The 23,409-nt window shown below is 39.6% G+C and overlaps 1 protein-coding gene across 1 annotated transcript; it reads left to right on the plus strand.

The window, feature by feature from the left end:
* The first annotated feature begins 16,331 nt into the window (after positions 1–16,331).
* On the plus strand, positions 16,332–19,894 carry fgf3 (fibroblast growth factor 3). The gene is made up of 3 exons (XM_032561486.1): positions 16,332–17,452; positions 18,066–18,169; positions 18,619–19,894. Exons 1-3 carry the CDS (start codon positions 17,209–17,211, stop codon positions 19,015–19,017), a joined length of 747 nt encoding a protein of 248 aa, XP_032417377.1. The 5' UTR covers positions 16,332–17,208; the 3' UTR covers positions 19,018–19,894.
* Positions 19,895–23,409: the final 3,515 nt, after the last annotated feature.

Here is a 23,409-nt window from a genome sequence, read left to right on the forward strand (position 1 = left end):
GTTACGTTCAAAAGACACACCTGTTGTTTGGCCTGTCGCAGTCTATCCGTCCATCCCTGCCTTTCTGTCTGTCAGTCTGTCTGACCACACACAGACGCAACAAGCAGGCACTTCAAACAAACCACCACACCCACAAAAACATGCACAATTATACACCAATACAGATGTTATGTATGCATGCATAGACACACACAGAGTGCAGTAGCAGGTGAGGTCAAGTCTCTGCTGATTGTGTGTGAAGCAAGTCCTGTAATGGAGGGCCAAATGTTTGGTATTAAGGGTTAAGAAAAAATAGTTACATACCTAAAGTAAGTCACAAATATACAGATTTTTATTACATTAACAATGTTTAAGAAAATAGTAGTATTCAAAGTATAGTAAAAATGTCTGTACAATCAGTGGGAAGTTTTACCAAAAGTACTGATTTACTGCAAACAGTCTGTTGTTTGTTCCTAACAGGGAGACTGGAAGCTTTTATTTCTAATGAATATCATTAGAACTCTATTCAGGTAATTGATATTCTTGATGGATATTTCTTGCTCTCTGGAAACAGTAAGGCAACCTTTTTTTGGTTGATTTATTTATTTAACAAGATCATATGAAGTAAAATATTTAATCACCTAACTGAAGGCCTTGGATTGTGGATTTCTGAAATAACAGACAGCCTGGTAAAAACCTACGCTTTGCTTCGTTTACAAGATCTGGACTTTCAACTACTGAGAAATTCTTGCTGGAGGTGTGAACTCTGTTGAAGTTTTATTTTACCCAGTCGCAAGCGTTTGGAGGTGACATAATGCACCAGTTCAATGAAGCGTATCGGATAAAACCTGCACTGTAAACAACCAACCTTCACTGTGAAGAGGGAAGTGCCAAAATGAACGAGGCGGCTGGTGATGTTAATGTCTGCTCTGTGTCAGAACCAAACATGGAGAAGCAACATTCAGCTTCTATCCTCTAATCTGAAACAACCTTCCAGAAAACTGCAAAACAGCCGAAACACTGAATTCCATTAAGTAAAGGTTAAAAACCCAGCTGCTTAGATCTGCCGTTGTTTAATAATAGCAACACTGATCAATATATTTATTGAAGAATATTTTTGATGATTTTGATGATGGCATTTGACAAATGCAATGTTTATGTATTATATGTTTTATCATGTAAAGCACTTTGAACTTCCTTGCTGCTGAAATCTGCTATAGAAATAAACTTGACTTAAAAGTATTTACACACATTCTAGATGGAAGCTCAAGAATTCACTGACTTTCACTGTTTGCAGATCAGAACTGTGAGCTTCAGCCCATGTGAATAGAAATGATAGTTAAATAACTCTGGCATAACAACTATTTTATCTCCTTACTCTGCATGTGTATACATATTGCATATTTTGATTTTTTGACTTTTTTATATTCATATTTTATTAGTTTATTATTTATATTTGAGCCATTATATCTAAGCAATCCCTTAGCTTGTGAACTTGTTTACTGGCAATGACAGCAAAGGGATTCTGATTCTAATACCAGGGGTTCACTGTATCTCAATAAGCTGAGTTTAATGAAATTGTCAGGGTTGTTCAATGTCTTTGACTGAAGCTTGCTTAAAATCCTTTGAGAATACCATGGAAATGACTGTGTGAATCTTTGTGTTATATTGCCATTAATGGAGACAGATATAATATCACAAACACCTTTGTGTTCCTGATGCCTAACTGTTTTGCACCCCCCGCCACAGGGCAACAAACCTTGGGGAAACACTGTATGTAATTGTGGGAATCTGTGCCTCTCCCTCATTATGTGGCTCAGAAAATAGAGGGAGACATAAAGGAAGGAAGCAAGGTTCATTGTGAGCAGCATGAGATCAGAAGTGTTTGATGGTGATACATAACCCAGTGAGTTACAGGCCCACCCTGCTGCTTCACTAATTGAAACCCTACAAACCTCCCTGACTGTCTGAACTGTGTGCTTGACAGAGCGAGGAGACCTCAGGTATTTGACAAATAAGTGATTTCTATTAATGATGTCCTTTTTAAAAATCAATCATATGGATTGGATGGATGGATATATGTATGGATATGATCAATCATATCATTGGATTATGATAAGAGTTCTTATCATAATCCAACAAGAACACACATATTTACACAGTTAAGGCTGTTTTCTTTTTCTCTCTGGTTAAGAAGTCATTGTGTAGTTTTTTTAGGAGCAGGGTTTGGGAAATACCAAGAAAATCAAATCTATAGCAAAAGAAAAACTAATTTTGAACAACATGTAATTCTGGCCAAAGGCAGTGATTGTGTGGCCCAAACAATGAATTTTGGAGAACAAGCATAGAAAAAAGATCAGACGAAAAGCTGAGAAAATCTGATATGTTGCTCAAGCTCTTACACACTTTCAAACATGCACACACTACACAATGAAACTACTGCTGGCTTGATGATGTGAATGCCCGCAGGTCTTTTATAATCCCCTTCCTATCAGTTGTATATGGATAGCCAAACTCCCAGACTGACACATGGTAAACACCAGACCACAGGGCAGGCAGGACGTCTGATCAGTCCAATCACCAGCACAAGGCATCGTCAGGAAGATCTGGAGCATATAAATACTCTGTGAGGACAGTGATTGACTTGGACACACAAACATCTTAAATGCAAGCACACACATGCACACGCCCCCCTGCGGACGCCCACCCCTGCATACACACACACGTACACCCACACACACAATGCAGGGCAATGTCTTTGACCTGGTTCTCTGTCTTTAAAGCCTTTGATTTTTCTGACTCCACTTATTGTTCTGGCCCCAAACATGTCAGCTATCATTGTCACACCCTAAGCCTGCTTTACTCCTTTACTCTCTCCTCTTTGCAACTGCGGATACTTGCAAAGAGTGAGCGAGCTGGGGCAAAGCAGAGATGGAGAGAGTGTATGAATGACATGCTGATTGGGGGGGGATGTTGGATTGTGCTGCATGGACACATAAAACCAGCGTTTCTCAGTTTTCAGATGTCTCATTGAAGGCCCTACCAGCTTTGATATTCTAAGTAGCTATCACAACAAAGGGGCCAACAAATGGCAGGAGAGATGCTGGAAGACTATTACTGCTGTTAATGCCAGAGTTAATGTGTGGTGTTTGACCAAGAGAGAGGGAGGGTTACCTGAGGAGAGATACTGTCAAACAGGCCTGGCAGCAACCTATAACTTACCAGTTTAAACAGGATCTAACTGGGCAGGAATAGCCCAATGCTTTAGAAGTAGGACATACAGTATGTAATTAAATTGTAATTCTCACCAATCCATTTGTACTAAAACAGCTTCAATAGCATCCAACTTATCCAAGAATGCAATAGTAAGGAAGTTTGCAGTTTGAGTAATGTTTTTTCTTAAGCCTTAAGATTAGAGCTGGCTCCATTACTAAACATGACTTGACTTTAAAGTAAGACTGCTCTACTTGGTAATTAGGATTTTCCAACAATAATGGTTAACTGGTACCAGGCTCATTCTTAGTATTTCGGGATTCCAAGTGAACTGAGTAGGGCCAGAAATCTGTCATTGGTTGTGTGACTAAAGTGACTCTATTAATGGATCCTGATGAAAACAAATGATAACCAAAACAATACTGTGAGAAGCTCAAAAAGCCATAAAGTGATTACCAGAAAACTAAGGACCGCACCAGCCAAAGTGGTTGAATTAAGAAATTGGAAGTGGTTGAAGCAACTGGCCATCATTTACTGGTTCAGTTCAATCAGACCCTGGAAATAATATTGAGAATAAATGTACTGTTTAAATCAGTCAGTGTTTTAAGCACTTTGTATTGCCTTGTTGCTGAAAATGTGCTATATAAATAAAATACCTTACCTTACCTTAAGTCTGAACATGGAGTTCTGCCATTACATTTTTTACTGACTATATTCTGGGAAATCTAATTTTAAAGTAAGACTGTCATCTGGTAAAGTTGTGGCTAAGTTTAAATGAACTGTACAACATAAAGGCCCAATTTTAGAATTACTATTTTATATTGTGTAAGTTTTATTGCACATGTTTCATTATGACTTGAGATAAATACACATTCAAAAAAGAACATATCATTTACTTTTTGTATTTAATATTTCATTGCAATATTGTTAAGAAAAGACTTGAAAGGACTTTAAGTTCTAAGATTCATATTTATGATTTGATTTGGCAGTTGGCTGTCTTGACTTGAGAATAAAGACTTGATCTCACTTCTTGTTATATGCACTCCATTTTAGACTATCCTACTTGCTTCTTGTAAGTTGTTTGTGCTTTCATCATGATTTCCTATTTGATCTCAGCATACACTGGGAGGAGTCAAGCATTCGTCATTGACATTTATGTGAACTGATGTCTCACTTGTAAGAAAAGGTAAGCTAAATAAGTCCATATTCTTACCAGGTGAAATCATCACACAAACAACTCTGTTCTTGGATATTTTAGTGCAGAAAAGAAATAACTATTTTATTTCGAGAGATTCTGGGCCACACATCTGCATTTCCTGATACTGGGTTAGTGTTTAATGGAATTTAATTTGCTCTAATCAACTACTTCATGATTTACATTTCTGTTGACCAAATTATTCCAAACCAAAAATGATTGATCTTTTTGATTTTAGCATTCCATTCACCAGAAGGTTTTAGTAATGGGTAATAAACAATAGTGGAGACATTTTAAAAAGACACGAGATAATTGTCAGAATTACAGATACAATAATCCATGTTTGTGTTTAGGGCTGGGATGGTAAGAAAAATATTTCAGAGCTGCATCAGCACAACAGTATTAAATAAAGTAGTAGAACTAACAAAAAAATTAAGTTCATGCAACTTATTCGTCATGCGTCATGTTAAATTACATTTTTTAACTTGTGTGGACTGTTTGATAAACAGCATAAAGCCTGTTTAGAAATACTAAATACCTGCAATTTACTACTTACTCCTTTTTCAAGCTCAGTTACATTAAAAGACAATTTTCTTGAATGAATCCGTGTCCTCCCTTTTCTTTTTATTATTGGCCTTTATTTGGTGGTCAAACTGGATAGTTGGCAATACATGTGGCAAAGGTCATCAGACTGAGACTCGAACCTGTAGCAGCATTTACCCCTGCACCACTGTAGCACTGCTCTCTCCCACTTCACAGAAATACTGACATCAAATATTTGAAAATAGTAAATGGTCATTCCCTTTATAGTGCTTTAACAAGTCCAGAGGACCCCAAAGAGCTTCACACTACAGGAATTCACCCCTTCACGCACACCCCCACATACTGACGGTGGCAGGTTACTGGACAGTAGCCTCAGCTGCCCTGGGGCCGTCTGATAGAGGTGAGGCTGCAATACACCGGTGCCACCAGGCCCTCTGACCAATATACAAAATACATAACATATACAAAAAAATATTCTCTCTGATTAAATATTCAATAGAGATGAATTCATTCTCACTCTTGACCATCACTGTCATTTGCAGGTGTCACTTCTGCATCAGATTTACAGGAACACCAGAAACACAAAGGTTCCAGCTTGGGACTTTTGCATGTAAAAAAATGCAATTATTTGTGTTAATGACCCAAGAAAATTCATTAGGTTAGATAACGGTGGTGATATCCACAATTATAAGTTGACAAGCACAGAGTGTTATCATTGGCAGCTAGAGTTAGCATAGTGCTAACAGCCTAGCTTAAGATAAAATAATGCATGGAGACTTGTTCCAATGTTCTTTTATCTGAACGTGTTTATGTTCATGAAAACGCTGGAATTAATTTCTCTTTATGAGTCAGGTGAGATAAATTACTGGCTCCAGAAATAAAAATAAAAATCAAATAAAACATTTGTACCAACAGATTTATGCAGTATCAAGTCAAACACAGAAAAAAGCACAATTATCAAAAGCTTACTTTTTCTAACTTAACCCAGCTCCAGTAGAGTGAGTTGGAGAGACTTTTCAACTCAAAGTAACTTACTAAAAGTGATTGTTGACAGCAATTTGATTACTACTGATTTAAGTCATCTTATTATTTTAAATTAAATACCATTTTGCTTGTGCATGAATTTCATGTGTCAACATTAGGTGCCAAGTTATCTTGTTCCCTTCTCTTACTTGTGACAGATAATGCTGTGAGGCAGTAGCACTGGAAATATTTTAATTGCTCTTGAAAGTTTTAAAAACAAAGCTTCCTAAAGACCAAGAAGGCTTTTTCATAACATTTAGTATGTATTCAGCTGAATAGTTTTGTGTCCCTGAAAAGTCATTTAGAAATCCAGGTAGGAATAGCTAACCTTTAATATCTATCAGCCTGTCCTAAACGTTTCATAGGAAAGGTGGAGTGGTAGACACAGAAACCAAAACTGATATTATCCTCCAGCAGTACAGAACAGGGCGTAGAACCACAATGCTACTGTAACTAAATAACCCAAAATCACTGTGGGGGAGCAGTCACCTTTTTCCCCTCTGTTTAATTGTGTTGATCCACACTAATAATCCTTAAATCAGAGCAGTACAGGCAACTTCAACCCCATGCTTCCTGTTTGGAGCAAGTCTGGCAACAGGAAGTACTATGTGTTTATTGGGGAATGAAAAGCATTATGGTGTGTCACACCTCCTCTCTGAAGTATGCAACTCACTGAACACACACACACACACACACACACCCGCACACCCACACACACACACGCCGGTCTGCTTTTTATTAAGACGCCCACCATGCTGCACGGTGCATGTAGACCTCATTAACATGAGTGTGGCATCTATCTGCTGACACATCTCTGTGATGACTGTGCACCATGTTGGCCAGCAACACACACTTATCGTCAAGTCTCTCTCTTCAGAGAGTAAAACAGCAATTTGACTTCCACAGTCACAGAGTTGAACTGATTTGGTGGTTTTAAGTCCATTCACCCTGAAAGAAAGCCATCTATACTGCGCAAGGTTAAAAAGTCCATAATGCTTAGTCATGTTTAATCCCTAGACCCAGATTTGAAAATTTGGGAATTCATTTTAAACAACTTTACAGTTTTCACATTATGAAACACTTTTAATATTTATTTAGTTATCTGGAAATGTCAGTGGTCAGAACATCCAGACAAACTGATCCACATGGTTAGCTAGAGAAAAAAACTAAAGTAGTTAAAGGTAATTTCAATATATTGCAAGCATCCAATTTTTACTAATATAAGCATAACTCAAAGACACAATGCAAACCATATATGCTCATCCAAGAGGAGTCAGTGACTCAATGCAACCCACTTTGAATGATTAACTGAGCGCACCGTACTGTTTGATAACTGGGATGTGACTGAATTAAAATGATTTTTGTAAAAAGCCTTGAAATGACATTTGTTGTGAACAGAAATAAACTGATTTGAATAGAATCTAATCATTAATACACATGTGAAAGGGAAATACCTGTTTGGTTGTTGCTTACATGTGTTTGTTAACACAATAACCACTTTAAAAGGCAGACTGATAATTCTACGGATTATTCTAGAATTAGTTACCTTTCCGGATTAGATCTGCCCACAGACTCTGTCATTTTAAATTGCTTCTTAAAACTATTTTTTATTCGTTGCCATTTAATGGAAGCTGTAACTTTTCTGTTGTGATGTTTTATTTTTATTTTTATTGATGTTATTTTCATCAATTTATTCTATTGTGTTATAATTTTTGTACAGCACTTTGGTGGAGTTTTAACCAGTTTTTAAAAGTGCTATATAAATAAATTTGACATTGACAGTAAAAAAAAGGATAAATTAAATAAATAGTAAGTGAATATACTGTCTATAGACAAAAACAATGGGCTAATTCTGGTCTCAGCACCTTTACTCTTGACTTGTTACATGTGTGTATCTGTGTGTACTGGTGCCAAAGTGTTTTAGATCTCTGCTGCAAGCAGAGACACCTTGTGATTAATAAATGACTGAATCCTGAACAACTCTTCTGCATTGACTGCTTCACCAGATAATTCCATTTCTAGAACTAGGATGAGATATGAAAACATGAACTAATTAACTACTTTTGTACAACACATTTCCTTTCAATAAGAGTCTAGGCCCATGAAAGCCTGTCTTCAAAGGATTCATTTTAGAAAAGTCCATGTGGCTGTTAGGAACTTTGGTCCAAGAGATAGAAAAACCTGTTCCAACTTCGAGGGCGATTAGTTCTTGCTTCCCACGCTAACTCCCTCCTCTCTGCAGACTCATTGTTACCCCCTTTCCGCCCAACTGCTTTGAATCCCCCTCAGCCTTCACTGACCTCAAATTCCCTTATGTACCTCCTTTGGAACCTGTTTTCCTTCATTCTGTCCTCTCAGGAACCCAGAAGCTGCACATTTAACTACAACAGTGTTAAAAATGCATTCCAACCTCATCACAACAAAGATGAAAAGTGAATTTTATTTGCTTTAAAAGATGTTGACATTTTTTAAGCGGGTTTTTTAGACTATTCTAGAGAAGTGTGATAACTTTCATGGTGAAATACAAGCTATGGGAGATTCCTTGAAGTGCAGAGCCCTGAGAGAGGCATTAACATAGCTGCAGCATGTCCGCTGAAAGACTAAAGAAAACAGATCAGTTCCCTGAAGTGCCTTAAAGACAGAGCTCTGTCATCTGGTCAGCCAGCTCACTGAGTGATGGAATAACTCACTGTGTTTGGCAGTGAATCAGCTATAAAAGCTACAAACATTTAAGGAAAACCTTATAGAAAAGACATCCACTTTTTCAGTAAATCAGTTGTGTTCATTCCTAAAAGAATCTATGCCAGGAATAATTCATTTACACTCACCTGCAGTGACAGCATGAATCTGTCACAACCAAAGCATTTATCCAAAGCCATCTCATCCATCTTCTTCTCCATTAGACAGAGCTTTTTCACCCAGTGCCCCCTGCAGAGAACCCACAGTTTGTCAATAGTCTCGGGGTAAACAGGGAAATGGAAAAACATTGAGTTTCAAATGAGCTTCTTGTGGCAGATGCTTCATCACTGTCACACACAGGGAGCTTCCACCCATCCATCAAACACTCCAGATGTTAGTCCAGTTCGGTCCTGATGAAAAGGAGGACACAGGCCATATGCTGCTGTTTTCATTATACTAACTTCTGAAATTTACATGAAACTATCATGGGCATGAATGTCCCACTAATTCTGATGATTTGTTTGACCCTTTCTGTATTCAAGGGTAGTATTATCTTACAGAAAGCATTTTGCAAATTATTATGAAATGACAGTTTTTAAAAATGTCCCATTTCTTTTTTTCAAGATTGACAATTTTAGGAAGGTTACTCTGTCAGTTCAATGCCAGCCTGCTATATCTATTCCAAAACCTCCAAACACTTCTGATGTTACTGGGATTATTTTTAGCTCTTTGCCATTCAGGTGTTTGAACTGAGGTTGAACATCTCCTCATATAATGTACCAGTTCTTGTTCCCTAGCATCAAAACACCCTCAGGGAATGATGGTGCCAGCAACATGCTCGTTAAGTGCTCCAGTGTTTGGTTTTAAACTCTCACCTTGACCACTACAAGTATATTTCTTATCATTGCTGTAAAAAGTCTGATTTTTCTTGCCTATGCGGTCAGCTGCAGACTGGGTTTGGAGCAGAAGCTTCTCTCTTGGTCAGCATGCTTTCAGTCTATGATGATGTAAAACTGGCTGAAGTGTGTACTGACCCCAGTGTACAGGAATTTCCTGTTAATCACACTAAATATTTTTGTACATACACCTAAATAACATCCAAACAATATGTTTATCATTAGAATCTTTAGATCTTATGATATCGAATGTAGAGTTGTTTTGAAATGGTTCTGTAACGGTTTCTCTCAGCTGGTGTAAATCTACAGATCTCCATACATGTAACTTGAATCCGCCACATGTATAATATCTACACACTATTTATATAAAATAAATGTATGTGCTTCTCAACCTCCCTCCCGCTCGCTGTGTGTGATGCTACAGGTAGTTCCCCACAACAGAGCCTGTTGTGGAAGCTCAGGCTAGTTGCCGTGGCCACCACTGACAGCGGATAAACAGTTTTCATGTAAGTTGATTCTCCACCATTAGCACACTGCTACTTTCTCTTCTCTACAATCATATATGCAAACTCTGTAGGACTACTTTATGAATGGGGTAAAAACCAGCCAATCATATGATTCCTTTAGGTTGGTGGTGTTTTGTAATCATATGTCATGATGTTTGGTGGTGGAGAGGACCAGAGTTCAAGAATAAATAAGAAGATTTACAGGTTAGATAAAAGCAGAACAAGGCATGGAGCCTGTGCGAGTCCAACAGAAGAAACCAGCAATGAGGGAGTGTGATTAATGACATGGAAGCCAGGTAAGCATAATCAGGTGAATGCAGAATAACTGTGGTAGAGTGTTGAGAATGGAGGCTGAGGGAAGAAGACCAACACAGGAACACAGAATCAGACAAATTAAAATACCAAAAGATATAAAATCAAAAGGAGAAAAGATTAACACTAACATAAATAAAGCAAAATGTGCAGCTAGCAGAACACAGGAGATAATCACAACACAATAATGAACTAAAAATAGCAAAACCAAATAAGAATCACAATCCAAAATGGATCAGAACACAAACCCACTGCTGTAGGAGTGTCATAAAAAACATTCAGAGTCCTTCATGTGTTTTCATCACAGTTATTTGTCTCTCAGCTGGGAGGCTGCTAGCTGCGCCATGGTAACAAGGTGTTTTACCTCCTAACTTACTTTTGTTATTTTAGAGTAGACTTGGACTATATGGCTTGAAGAAGATGGTGTGCTTATTGTAGTTGGTTTTGTCTGCCAAAGTGTTGATGGTGGTGGAAGTTTGAATAATTGTCTGTTAACTTACATCATTTTTTTTAACCTCAGTTTTCTTTTTACATTATTAGGAATTAAAAATATGATGACAGGGTCAGAGGCTTTGGTCACTGAGCCACAATTTGCTGCTGGTGCTCAAGAGTAGGTGTGATGCTTTTTGTGTGTGGGAGGATGGGGGTGTTTGCGTGTGTGTGCGTGTGAGAGAGAGAGAGAACTTGTGTGTTTCTGCCACAGCCATTGATGCCCTCTAAAGTTTCATCCTTCCACAATCATTTGCCTGTTGGAAGGTGCAGCCACTCTACGGGCATCTGAAACCTGCAGCTAACAATCAAAGAGCTGTAGAAGTATAGGACAGACTTATCTGGTTACAGAGGGAAAGCAAGTGAAAGAGAGACAAAGACTGACAGTGCGAGAAAGAGAGAGTGGCAAGGAAGAGAAAGTATTTAAGAAGAGAAAAGGACAAAATTGGTACATAGATTATAGTTCTTTTTAAAGAGCAAATGGAATCAACTTATGAAGATGCTTTAACCTTCCAGCCATCTTTCATTTCAGCCTCACTCACATTTCTTCTTTTCTGCATTAAAACCAATTTCATCTCCAATGAACTCACAGGACAAACTATTTTGTTTGACTCCCATCTGCAGGAGGACGACCGTTGCCCGTGACAGTTTCTTAAAATTCAGCTCTTCAAATATTGCAGTGTTGACTCCAGTCATACACCAGAGATGAAATGTTCTATCCTCTGCACCGTTTTGTTCTTGAAGCCAACCGTTGTTTGAACAGTATGGTAACTGGACAGCATCAGGTAACTTCAGTAAAGATCCCAAAGAAATATCCAACAAAGCTGATATTAACTGATAGGCATATGTGTGTGTGTCCAGTTCACAAAAAAACTGTTTCATTTATGAAAAGGTAACTACTGTATATTGTCATTATTATAATTATGGTCTAACTGAGTATAGTCAGCACAGTACAGTACAAATTCAACCTGGTATGTTTCCATGGTATTTGTACTGCACCACTTCCCAACATGAATCAAGACACTTTGCAAGACAAACAGCTTCATATTTTATCTGATACACAATTATCAGTCCAGTTCACAACATTTCAGTGCAATCATATATTAAGATCCATTTAGAAACAATCCTCTCAATCTTGTTTATAATGATGGATTCAGTTGAGTTGATCATGTCATGAAGCAGTTGCCTCATCCTGAGAAAGCATGTGATGACAGTAGACAGGAAGCTCTCACAGTTTCACAGGAGGAAATGTCCACTAAAACCTGGCTTTGCTCAATCAGCCATCTCCTGACCGAGGCTGATGAACAGGAAGTAGTCACAGAAAAAAGAAAAAAAAGTTCTGGTCCACTGGTACAATCTACATACAGAACTGCAAATGAACAAAGTTATTTAAAGGGGATAAATCTGCTCCCAATGAAGCTCTACCAATGTAATAATGTCTTTCTGCAGTATTAGATCAGAGCTTTTTGCTTTACATGGCCTGAAACATCACAGTGAGTAGAACTGATCCTCACCCAGATGTGTGCCTTATCTCTCAAAGTAAACAGTCAAATCCAGTTTATTTGCATTGAATCACTCTGTGTTAATAAAAAAAATGACTTAATCTGCATTCTGATAGAAAAGCAAATTGTATCATTTTGTTTTTTCCTTTTCATGTGAATGAATCAAATTGTTGGCAGTGTATTGAGACACATATCATATCAACCACTAACCAGATACACAAAATCCTTTTATGCATATATGATGAGTGTGGGTGTGTGGCCTCTCGATATCAACCTGAAGACATTTACATCTGTTACGTTTGACCAATGAGGCTGCGGCAGCTTTGGAAGGCTCCAGAGTCTTGTAGGTGCAGCAGATGGCAGAAACTCTCTTTTGTGCTTCTGGATCCTGCTTTCACACTGACGTCTATCATTCATCATAGACTGATGTTTAAGCTCCGCCTTCACACAGTTTCATCACCATGGTGAAACTTTGGTTTCTTGACATAGCAAGAAACCCAACTGAGCATTTACTTCTCTTCTAATATTGTTTCCCTGTTTCTGCTCTCCCAGATGACCCACCTGGAAACCTGACTGCCAGAACCTTCCCCTGAACATCTCAACCAATGGGACAAAGAAAATTCTGGTGATAATGCTGAGCCAGGTCCACTTTACCCACATGTCTGCCCACTCTCCAGGCCAGTGCAGGCTTGGACCTGCTTCCACAGAACCTTGAACCCTCACAGATTTTTACCTAAAGAAACCTCTTGGGGTCACTCCCCTGAGTTCTGCTATTCTTAAGTTATTTGAGATTTAATTAAAAGTTTAAAATACATTCCATTCACTAATATTATGACAATCTTACTATGTCACCCGCTCCATGTTTCATTTCCATAATCAATACCGCTCCTTCTCAAGGTCTATTGAACGAGGGGCTGGGATGTAGTGTAAGTTGTTTCCTGCCCTCAGGAAACATTGATTCCCTTACGACCAGTACACTGGTACAGTACAACAAATGAATTTGGCGACCTTCCCTCACTTTCCAAAGCATTAATGTAGAAAGATCAGAATAGTGGAGCCTCAACACTGTCTCACTTTGTTGCTGAGAGGTCTGCTTAGGTTATGTCAAGTGCAATCACATCAACACGTGTCTTGACTGAACTAAGAGCCTGGAACAATTTTTTCTCACTGCTAGCATCGCCCTTGGAGAAACATCTTCCCTCTCATTAAATAAAAAGAAAGATAGCTTCACTCTCTAAAAAACATTAAAATGTGGTGGAAAAATGAAAGGTGCTAAGTTGTCTAGATAAAGATTTCTATTGATGGCTAAATGTTTTTGACAGTTTGTCTTGGGCTCAGTAAAGAGAAGCTCTGGCAAACTTTAAATAGCTTTGAGTCCATGAACTTGCAGCTTTGAAGGGTAGTCTATTACTGAGGCAACACAAAGACGTGAGAAAAACAATCCTGCGAGCACAAGCTCTCTCCTAAGGGCAATTTAGAATCACCAATTAACCTAACATGCTTGCTCTTGAACTGTGGGAACAAGACGGATTTCCTGTAGGAAACCTTCATGTGCACGGGGACAACATGTTAAGTCCACACAGAAAGGCCCCAGCTGAGGCTCAAACCACAGGCCTTTTGTTGAAATGTCCCAGTGCCAACCACACTGTCCAGAAACAGAAACTAAAACTAGGAAATAAATCTGAATCGTTTAAAACAGGCAAACTTATAAGAAAACCAACAGACCAGTTTGACAAACTGAAGAAGGGTGAGGGAAAGAAAGTGGACAGCAAACACAAGGGGGTCAGGGAGGTGTGTGTGTGTGTGTGTGGAGGGGTGCTAAAATAGTTGCTGATTTGTTTGCTATGTGCTGGAACTGTACTAGACTTCTTTCTGAAGAGTCTGACAAGCAGGTGAGATCAAAGTCCTGGGGACAAAAGAGGCTCTGCAGCGATTTGTCAGGAGACGAGAGGCAGCGGCTGGATTCAGCCCTCTGATCACCGCTTCACTAAAGAAATCTGCCCATGAGAAAAAGTACAGCAGAAAGGGTTCAAAGGTCATTTTGATTTGCTCTGGATTACTGGTACCTCCTTTTCCCTCCATTAAAAGAGGGAGCCAAGAAAAGGGCCTTGCTAATAACATTTGTATTATTGCAGAAAAGAAACCCTTTTGTGCTAAGAGGGTTTTGAGAGCTGGTGGTGGGGGAGAATTTTGGGGAGGTCAATTAAAAAAGGAGCTCTAAAAAATCCTCGCTTTCATTCATGATTAGAGAAAAAAGGAGAAAAAGTTAAAATGTATGCTTTTTGGTTTTGTGTCAGAGCACTTCATGTGGTTTGGTATTGATTCATTTTTCAAGAGTGTAATGACAAAGGAAATGGTTTGAAACAGTTAAGCTGGATGAATTGGATGTTTTAAAGCATTTAAAAAAAATCTACTTTCTTGTGAGCGCAGCTTCAAACGTCCCCAACGTGAACTGGAGACGTGATAGGATGTGATCTCTGTTTGGGAGGTGGTCTGGATGCAAGTGTGCAGTGTAATGTGAAGTCGAACGGCTCCTGGCTTCAATGAAGGGCCAATTAGTCAACTTTGTATTGTGAAGGTAGCAGGACAAAGATCCCAAACAGAGCTGATTTGTCTTTGGCAAACAATTTGAAAGGTTGGGAAATCGGTATCCAGGTCAGGGAATCAAACAGCTGCTCCGATCGTCTCCTCACACGCTGAGGCACAGCGCAACGTGCTCACGTGTTTTCAAAATGCACTTGTCTCATTTTTGCTTTTAACCCCCAATATCGCGAAATGCTCATTAAAATTATTGTGTTGAAGTCGCACTAAAATATAATGTCACCAGAGTTTACTGGATAGTGGACAGCCTTTAATAAATGATGGTATTCATAAATTGGTAACAATTTATTTTCCATGTTCTGGGTGCATGTCATCATGTCATATTAATGTTGGCCTTTTAGTCTTTCTTGAACCACCAGAGGGAAATGATAATGGATCGACTTCAACAACCTGAAAAACTACCCAGCAGCTCTGGCTGTAGTCTTCACATCCCTTTGACAGCAGCTCTGCCTTTTTTATGATTTCCTGTCTGTCAGCTTTACATGCCCCCCTGGTGTGTTTCAACATCTCACTCATGGCATGGTGGTCTTAATGCAACAGTCCAAAGGTCTGAGAAAAAGACATTAGATTTTTAATTTGGCTTTCATTCTATGACAGCTTTTTGACTGTATGATGGCAAATGTCAAAGTGGAGCTAAAGTTGCTGTTTTGTTGTTGTAAACCTTATTACAAGCAGTGTTTAAGGTCTTATCCTCCTCTTAATCTTTGTCGTATAACACACACACGCACACCCCCGCACACACTCTTTCTGATGTTAAAAAGGAAGACATACACGTGAGTGTGTGCTTCACAAATTGAGAGCGCTTGCCTGGCCTATTGCTGGGAGGCTTTGTGGGCGGCGTGGAGGGGAGCATAATTAAAATAGTTTCTGAGAGAAACAGCACACCACATCTGAGGTTCCACCCTTTTCAGCATTTGACCACATCAAGGCCATCTCGCTTAGAAATGGCCACCAGAACAACCACAGATACACACTGCCTGGCTGATGTTTTGGTGTGTTGTCTGACTTGTGAGGGGTTTTGGAGGCATAAAGCCCATTTGTAATTAAAAGAGCAGATTTTTTCCTGATCGTCAGGATAAATTAAGTGACAGAGGCAACTAGCTGGGTGATGTATGGGAGGGGAAGACAAATTAACCGTCTGCTCTCTGGGGGATTCTCAGCAGAGGCCTTTATAGCAGCAGTGGAGTAGCGCCAAAGGGCAGAGAGATTTGTAGAAGATGGTGCTAATTACCAGAATGCAAACCATAATGTGACCAAGATGGAAGCAATTTAGGCAGTAGTCATTTAGCCTGCTGCTCTTCCGCCCACCGGCTGCTGCCTAGCCAGAGCTGGGGCATTGGGTTGGGAAAAGTCTGGGAGATGCTGTTGGTGAGGATAACGACTGAGGCTTGGGGAGGAGGTTCTGCAGAGTGAGGAGCAGACAGGGAACCTTGTGACACAAAACAAATTTGTCTTTTCTTCCCAGAAACGGTCTTTAATAATGGCAGTAAAAGGTAACAGGTCAGGAGGAGCCTATAAATATTAAGGAGCAAAGAAGACAGGAATCTTGACAAAGCTGTGGGTTCTTCACTTCTGAAAGCTGTGGATCGGATTCTGTACATCAAGTATCAGCAGCAGATGCCTCTACTCTGCTTAGGATGAACAAGTGCATCAGGTTCAACATTCTGAGCTCTAAGGAGTAAAGCTGAGGATAGCTGACTTTGAAAAGACCCAAGAGACACAAAGGTTCACTTTTCATTTTGTTGACTTTTGAGATGAAAGAAGGTTCCAGCAGCTGAGTTCTTCCTCACCTGCTGCGGTGGCTGGCGCAGGCTCAGACCGCCTGTATAATTTGGGATGTCTAATTTGCTCTTTTAGGATATTTCAGAAGAGGAGTTCATAGAGGAGAGCTGTTTCGCACGTTGCCACTATGTAATTTTATCCATGCCGCTGTCTCTCACTTCACACAGGGCTAATACCTTTTGCCTCCCCTCTCCTTTGTATCAATTGGTCGAAGTTCAGCCTATTGTCGCCACAAGCTTCTTTTATATCTGCGCTCAGTCTGAGGCGAGGCTCTCAGTCAGCTTCAAACGAGGGCTTTCCTGCAGGAGAGGCAAGGAGGATCCCAACCCGGGGGCCGGCTGTGCTGTCAGAGCTGCCCGTGGGGTTTGGATGTACACCGGGGCTGGAGTTCTCCAGCTTTAGGGGCCCAACACGTTCATGGGACCCGGAGGGCTGGCCGGGTATTATTCGAATTTTTGCAACAATCGTTCCCCGCCGACCATGCCACAATGCTGATGATTCCTCTGCTGGTGTTGGCGAGCCTGCTGGATCCCGTTTGGCCCCGGGCCCGTTGCTCGCCTAGCCAGGGTTGTGACCCCCGGCAGCGGAGAGACGCCGGGGGGCGCGGAGGAGTGTATGAGCACCTCGGAGGAGCGCCGAGGCGCAGGAAACTTTACTGCGCTACCAAATATCACCTACAGATCCATCCTAACGGGAAGATTGATGGATCACTGGAGGAGAATAATCCGTTCAGTGAGTAGCTTCTTTTTCTGTTTTTACAACAAGACAGAACTTTTATAAGCTTAAGTGGATCATTACAAACCCGAGGAGACCTGGGCTCACATGTGGGAAGAACTTCAAGATTTGGAGGAAATTAAGAGTAACATTTTAAACGCTAAATTTAAACGCCCTCTTTCTTCATCTCTTTCTTTCTTACGTACTTTCTATTTTTTCTTGCTTTCTTTGTGTATTTTAGACTTCAGTCTGCATTACTCACAAAAATGATTCGTGTGATTTAGTGATCCAACTAAGTGATGTATGGAGTACGTTCGGGGCCACTCGGAGCTCCTCGCTCAGGCTGAAATCTGCCGACATGCAGGTCGATCTCCGGGTCCCGGGCAGCAGCATTAGCATAAAGTGGATGTATTTATCTAATGAGAGCCTGTTGAAGCCTCTCTGCGGTGCGCAATGCGTCATTAAACGGAACGGACCCCTATAATGAGGCTGCCGCAAGAAATTAATTTTAACAGCACAGAAGAAAAATAGTTCGTTGCTTATTTATGTTTCATGTAAACGGAAGAGCTGCACTTCTAGGTATGAAAAATATGACTTCAAGTCTACCTTTAATAGTTCTGTTTCTCTGCAGGCATCATGGAGATCACAGCAGTGGATGTGGGTGTCGTGGCCATAAAAGGGCTTTTCTCAGGCAAATATCTGGCCATGAACGATAAAGGAAGGCTGTACGCCTCGGTCAGTACACAATTACAGCCTGTCTTTCTACTGTTTATGTCCCAGAGATCATGAACCACAACTTTGTGTTTTACACCAAATGTAGGTGGTTAATTTATTTCCGCTCTACCAGTTCTGGGAAACACAAATGATTGTAACATACAGATATGAACAGCAATTCTTAAAAATGAAAATTTCCCATTTTATTAGTTAAGACAAATAAATATTCACACTGTTCAGCTTTCTGTCACTCCAGTCACTGTGTCCAACACATTTAGGACAACAGTTCAAAAATGTTTTCACACAAGTCGAAACATTTAGTATTAAATGAAGTTAAACTGAGTGAGTTTGTTTTATTTGCAGCCAACTTTTTATTTCTTAAGAAACCTTAAAGGAGGAAATCAAAAACATGGTTAATCTGCCAAAAACTGACATCTTGGTCACTCCTTTTCCCCTCTTCCTTTCCCCAGGAGGTTTTCAACAAGGAGTGTGAATTTGTGGAACGGATCCATGAGTTGGGGTACAACACCTATGCATCACGACAACACTTCACAGAGCAGCCCCTGCCACAAGGAACAGGCAGCAGCAGCAGCAAGCGTCGGGCCACTGTCAGGAGGCAATGGTACATCTCCATCAACGGGAAAGGACGGCCGCGACGAGGCTTTAAAACTCGGAGCACTGATAAAGCCTCACTCTTCTTGCCTCGGGTGCTGGGCAACAAGGACCATGAGATGGTGAGGAAGCTGAGGGACATTCAAGGTGCCCAGCACACGCATCATCATCAGGGGCGGCATGGTGAACGCCGGAGACGTCGGCATCGTGATAGGAAAGGTCGAGGTCGACGGCCTGATGACTCAGCAGACTTTTAGAGGTGAGGTTGGATTTCATCTCTCTCTGCTACGACTCATCTACACGGATCCTTGATCTCGGCACATACTGCAGCTTGACTGCAAGGAAGGATGTGAGAAAATGTCTTGGATCCCAAATTCTGGATTGATGGAAGTTCTTGTTGGTGTACAGAGATAAAGGGAAGTTCAGTCAATAAGGAAGGGGAACTCAAAGGCCACCATAGTGTTTCTGGTTTTTACACCTTTCTAAAACCTGCCACTCTCTGGAGACTCTGGCCTACAACTCCACTGCTGTATAATCCTCTGATAACTGACGTCCGATTTCTTACAAATGTAACTGTCATGTAAACAAATGTAATAAGATTGTTGTAATATCCATCCTATTTTGTATGTACAAGCCTCATCCATCAACTACCCTCAGAGCATATGTTCAGCTGGCCTGTACAGCAGCATATAAGCTTTATGTTTGTCAGAATCCAAGTACTATTTCCCGATTGTTAAGTGCTATTAATCATTATGGAAGCTGAAGAGGGGACTGTACATGGAGAAGCACTTTTTGTCAGATTCACATTAAGAAGAATAAGGAAATCAGCTTGAGGCATGAGCATCTGCAATGTTCTTACAATGTGATAGTCTACTGTGTGTTAACTGAGAGAAGTACTTTGTATATTTCACAAATGATATGAATATTTATTTGCTGTCTGAGTTGTAAGTTATTGATAAGACTATTTCTGCATTTTATCAACATGGATGTTGTTTCAGTTTTCACTTGCTGCCTGGTTCCAACATAAAAAACATAATGGTACTGACCCAAAGAAGAAAAAAACAACTGTGTGTGAGTGTGTGTGTAGTCTTCCTCTAGTAAATGTGTGTGTTGTAAGCACTGATTCCGATATTCTTCCCCTGTTAAAATTAGAAGTCAATAATACTTTATTGTGTTTCTGGTGAAAATGCTACTTTATAGCATAAGCTTTACTTATTATTTTTATTATTATTATTTTTAATAAAGTAATAATTTATTACTTTTTAATAATTTTATTTAATAATTTTTAATAAATATTTTTATTATTATTATTTTTAATAAAGCTTTACTTAATAATAATAAGCTATACTTATTATTATTATTATTATTATTATTACTAGTAATACAATTTTATTATTATTACTGATTTTATTTATAATGGTCAATAAATCCCATTAAGATTTCATAGGGGACATTCACACACTGATGACTTCTGGCTACCAGATTGTAGTGATTGTAGGCAAAATGTTGAGGCATTCAAAAAGCAAAGGTTCATTAGATTAAAGGAGTCATCATTACAATGATTATATATTTGAAACTGAAAATGAAGACAAATTAATACCTGTGGCTAAATTGTCAATTTAGTCTAATGTAGAAGTCTGCTGCTGTCTTATGGCCAAATGAGGAGGAAGTCCATCTTTCCTGCTAATATCCGCCTCCTCCTGCAGCCGCTCTGTCAGTGTAAGACGGCTGAGTACAACCTGCAGTCATCAGTGTTAAATTCACCACAAGCAGCAGCACGACTCATTTGAAGTTCAGGTTTTGCCCTGCCTCTTTCCCATCTATAGGCAGCGGCATATAAAGCCTTGTCATCCTATACCTGCAGGCAGGGGAGGCTTCCTGGCCAGAACAAAAGTTCCTCCCAGGGGGGGCCTGGGAAGCGATGCCGCCTGAGACTTTAAGGCAGTTTTTTGAAAAGCCGACCAAAAGCTGCAGTCGATAAACAAGGCTGGCCCTCCTGAAAGCAGAAACGGTATCATACAAAGTGTTACACCTTGCTGCACCTTGTTATGAATGCCACACTCTAGTATTACTCTGCAGGAATGCAGCACTTGAGAGAGGTTAGGGCCTTTTGTGGCCTGTGTCCGAAAGCCATCTGTTTCACTGGCATTTATCTTCTGAATCTCTTCCTACATGACGTCTTCTTTCATCATATTAGCAGAGTAAATCCTTCAGAGTAAAATTTATTAGATTTATAATGACTAATAACTAGTAAGCTAACTCTGAGCTGAAAGATCTCAAAGAGAAATGAATTGACATAAAGTGAATGGACAGGCTCTCTAAGCAGAAAGTTAGTCGCTTTGGGAGCTTCAGCAAATTTCTTAGTTTGACCAGATGAGAGACATTAAACCAACCAGTCATTCCTTAAATTAGTTTTTTATTCTATTGAAATGTCAACGTGAAAAAGAGATCACTGATTAAAATAGTTTTCTTGCAACAGTCCTGTTAACCTGACTAACAACTATTCTCATCATGATCATTATTTTACATCTACAAAAATTGTTTTGCTTTCAAATAATGACCCAAATGTTTGATCAGAAATCCCATCTGAAAGCACAGAATCTCATCCTGAACCTGAAATGCTGAGCAGCTATTGAGAATGGAACTATTGATTTGGAAACAGTGACCTCTACAGGTGGAAACCATCACGTCTTTCATTTCATTCTGTGATTTTACGTTTTTCTTAGTTTATTAATTTACTTTTTACCTTTTCTATTTTAAATTGGTTTTCAACTCGGCATAGAGTAATTAAATAAGAGCTCGATCTACAGTGAATTTGGTTAACATTTACCAAAAACGGGAATGTTTACAGACACACAACTCTTGTCTTTTATAAAATAAAAATGCCATGGCCAGAATTTCAACATAAATGCAACAGTAATGTGCTATGGAATTTTTTTTTTCAATATCAACATATTAAATTCATCCAAATCCAGCTTTGGAAAATAATACATTTCAATCTTTATCGTGACTCATTCACAGTTGTTCTGAAATATTAACATTTGAACAAACCTAAATTCCAAAGCCAGTTGTCTTAAATCTGCCTTGTATAGGCTTCCTTTTTTGTGATGAACAAACAGGAGAGTGAATGAATGCATGCACTGAATGCTGAGACATTTTAAGCTCCAAATTGCAGCTGCCACCCTGTGAAATCCAAAACCCCTAACCCTTGGTATAATTCATTGCGTACCTGCAACCTGAAACCATAATGACGTTAGTGCAACATAAACAGAAAATAAAGCTGGACATAACTTACAAATCTTTGCTTGGCTGAATGTTGGATATCTTAACCCACTTTATTTCATTGTGAATAAAAGAGTTTGCAGAACCATGGACAGCGACGGTCCTGCCTGTCTACGCTGCTCAAAAATGTCTTGAAAGTCCTGGAAATGGAACGAGCCACATTACTCTCACATAGCTGGGGCTCCATCATTTACCAAGGAGGTATTTGTGACTGACTGCATATCTGATATAACCCCTTAGAGGACTGATGGATTTTCAGCCAGGTGTGACAGCAAACAAAGGATCCAAACTTCTCCAGAGAGTTTTATGGCGTGTCATCCCCTTTCCTTGACATGACAAAGTCCAGTAGTAACTATTCCAGCGCTCTATTGTCCAGTGACCTGCATTCTGAACATGAGCGGTCAAGCAACCCATCAACTGAGCTCAGAGGTTTGACCAAATGCTTGTTCTTGAGGAATAACGCTGCATCAGTGCTCCATGTTATGAGTGTGAATGGTTCCAGCTCTTCAGGCCCTGAAAAACTGGGCCTCGCTTTAGCCTGTTTTCTTTTGGACCTCTGCACTGGCTTCCTGGTTGGTTTACTGGTATTTCTAGGCCAACATAACCCATGCTGAGGCACCTCATGACAATCTAAAACATTTGTGTTCACACAGTTTTGTAGCCTGCAAAGAAACAATGCAGTCATACCTTTCAGAGCAGTCAAATGTGAATCTGAGAAAACAGTTCATGATTGGTCACTGAGGAGAAAGACAGAGCCAGAGAAGAGATCAGAGAACGTACCCGCTCCTCAGTCATAGTAAAATAGAATATGTATTCTGACTAGGCCTGTTTATAAGAATAAAAGAACCTTTTGAAAATAATGATTTTTAAGCAGATATTAAACATGTTTTCATAAGCCCACATGTGAAAAAAGAATGCTGGTCTCACATAAATTTTTAATGTTAAATGTCATGTTTTGGTAATATGTAAGCAAAAAATTATAATAATTACCATAGACTTGAAACAATCAGTCTGTGGGGAATTTGTCTATTTAATGTATTTCACTTTAGGTAAGGTAAGGTTACCTGGTATCCTCAGCACAAGGCAGATCAACATGCTTTACATGATGAAAACAACAAGCAAGCAACAAACATACAAGCTCTCACGTCATGGCTGAAATCAGCAGAGTTCTGGATCAGCTGCAGCTGTCTGATTTTTTAATCAGACCTGTGAAGACACTGCTGCAGTAATCAATGCAACCAAAGATAAACCATGAGTTTCTCTAGGTCTTGTTGGGACATTAGTCCTCTAATCCTGGAAATGTTCTTCAGAAGGCTGACTTCTTAATTTTCTTTATGTGTCTCTGAAGTGAATCGAATTACAATTAA

The sequence above is a fragment of the Xiphophorus hellerii genome, chromosome 4 (assembly GCF_003331165.1).
Source record: "Xiphophorus hellerii strain 12219 chromosome 4, Xiphophorus_hellerii-4.1, whole genome shotgun sequence".
In the NCBI taxonomy this organism is placed as follows: Eukaryota; Metazoa; Chordata; class Actinopteri; order Cyprinodontiformes; family Poeciliidae; genus Xiphophorus; species Xiphophorus hellerii.

What these genes read in the sequence shown, in the direction of transcription:
- fgf3 (XM_032561486.1), top strand. Translation starts at nt 17,209, where the DNA reads ATGCTGATGATTCCTCTGCTGGTGTTGGCGAGCCTGCTGGATCCCGTT. An exon ending in GGAGGAGAATAATCCGTTCA is followed by an intron (nt 17,453 to 18,065) that starts GTGAGTAGCTTC and finishes GTTTCTCTGCAG; the next exon opens with GCATCATGGAGATCACAGCA. An exon ending in AAGGAAGGCTGTACGCCTCG is followed by an intron (nt 18,170 to 18,618) that starts GTCAGTACACAA and finishes TCCTTTCCCCAG; the next exon opens with GAGGTTTTCAACAAGGAGTG.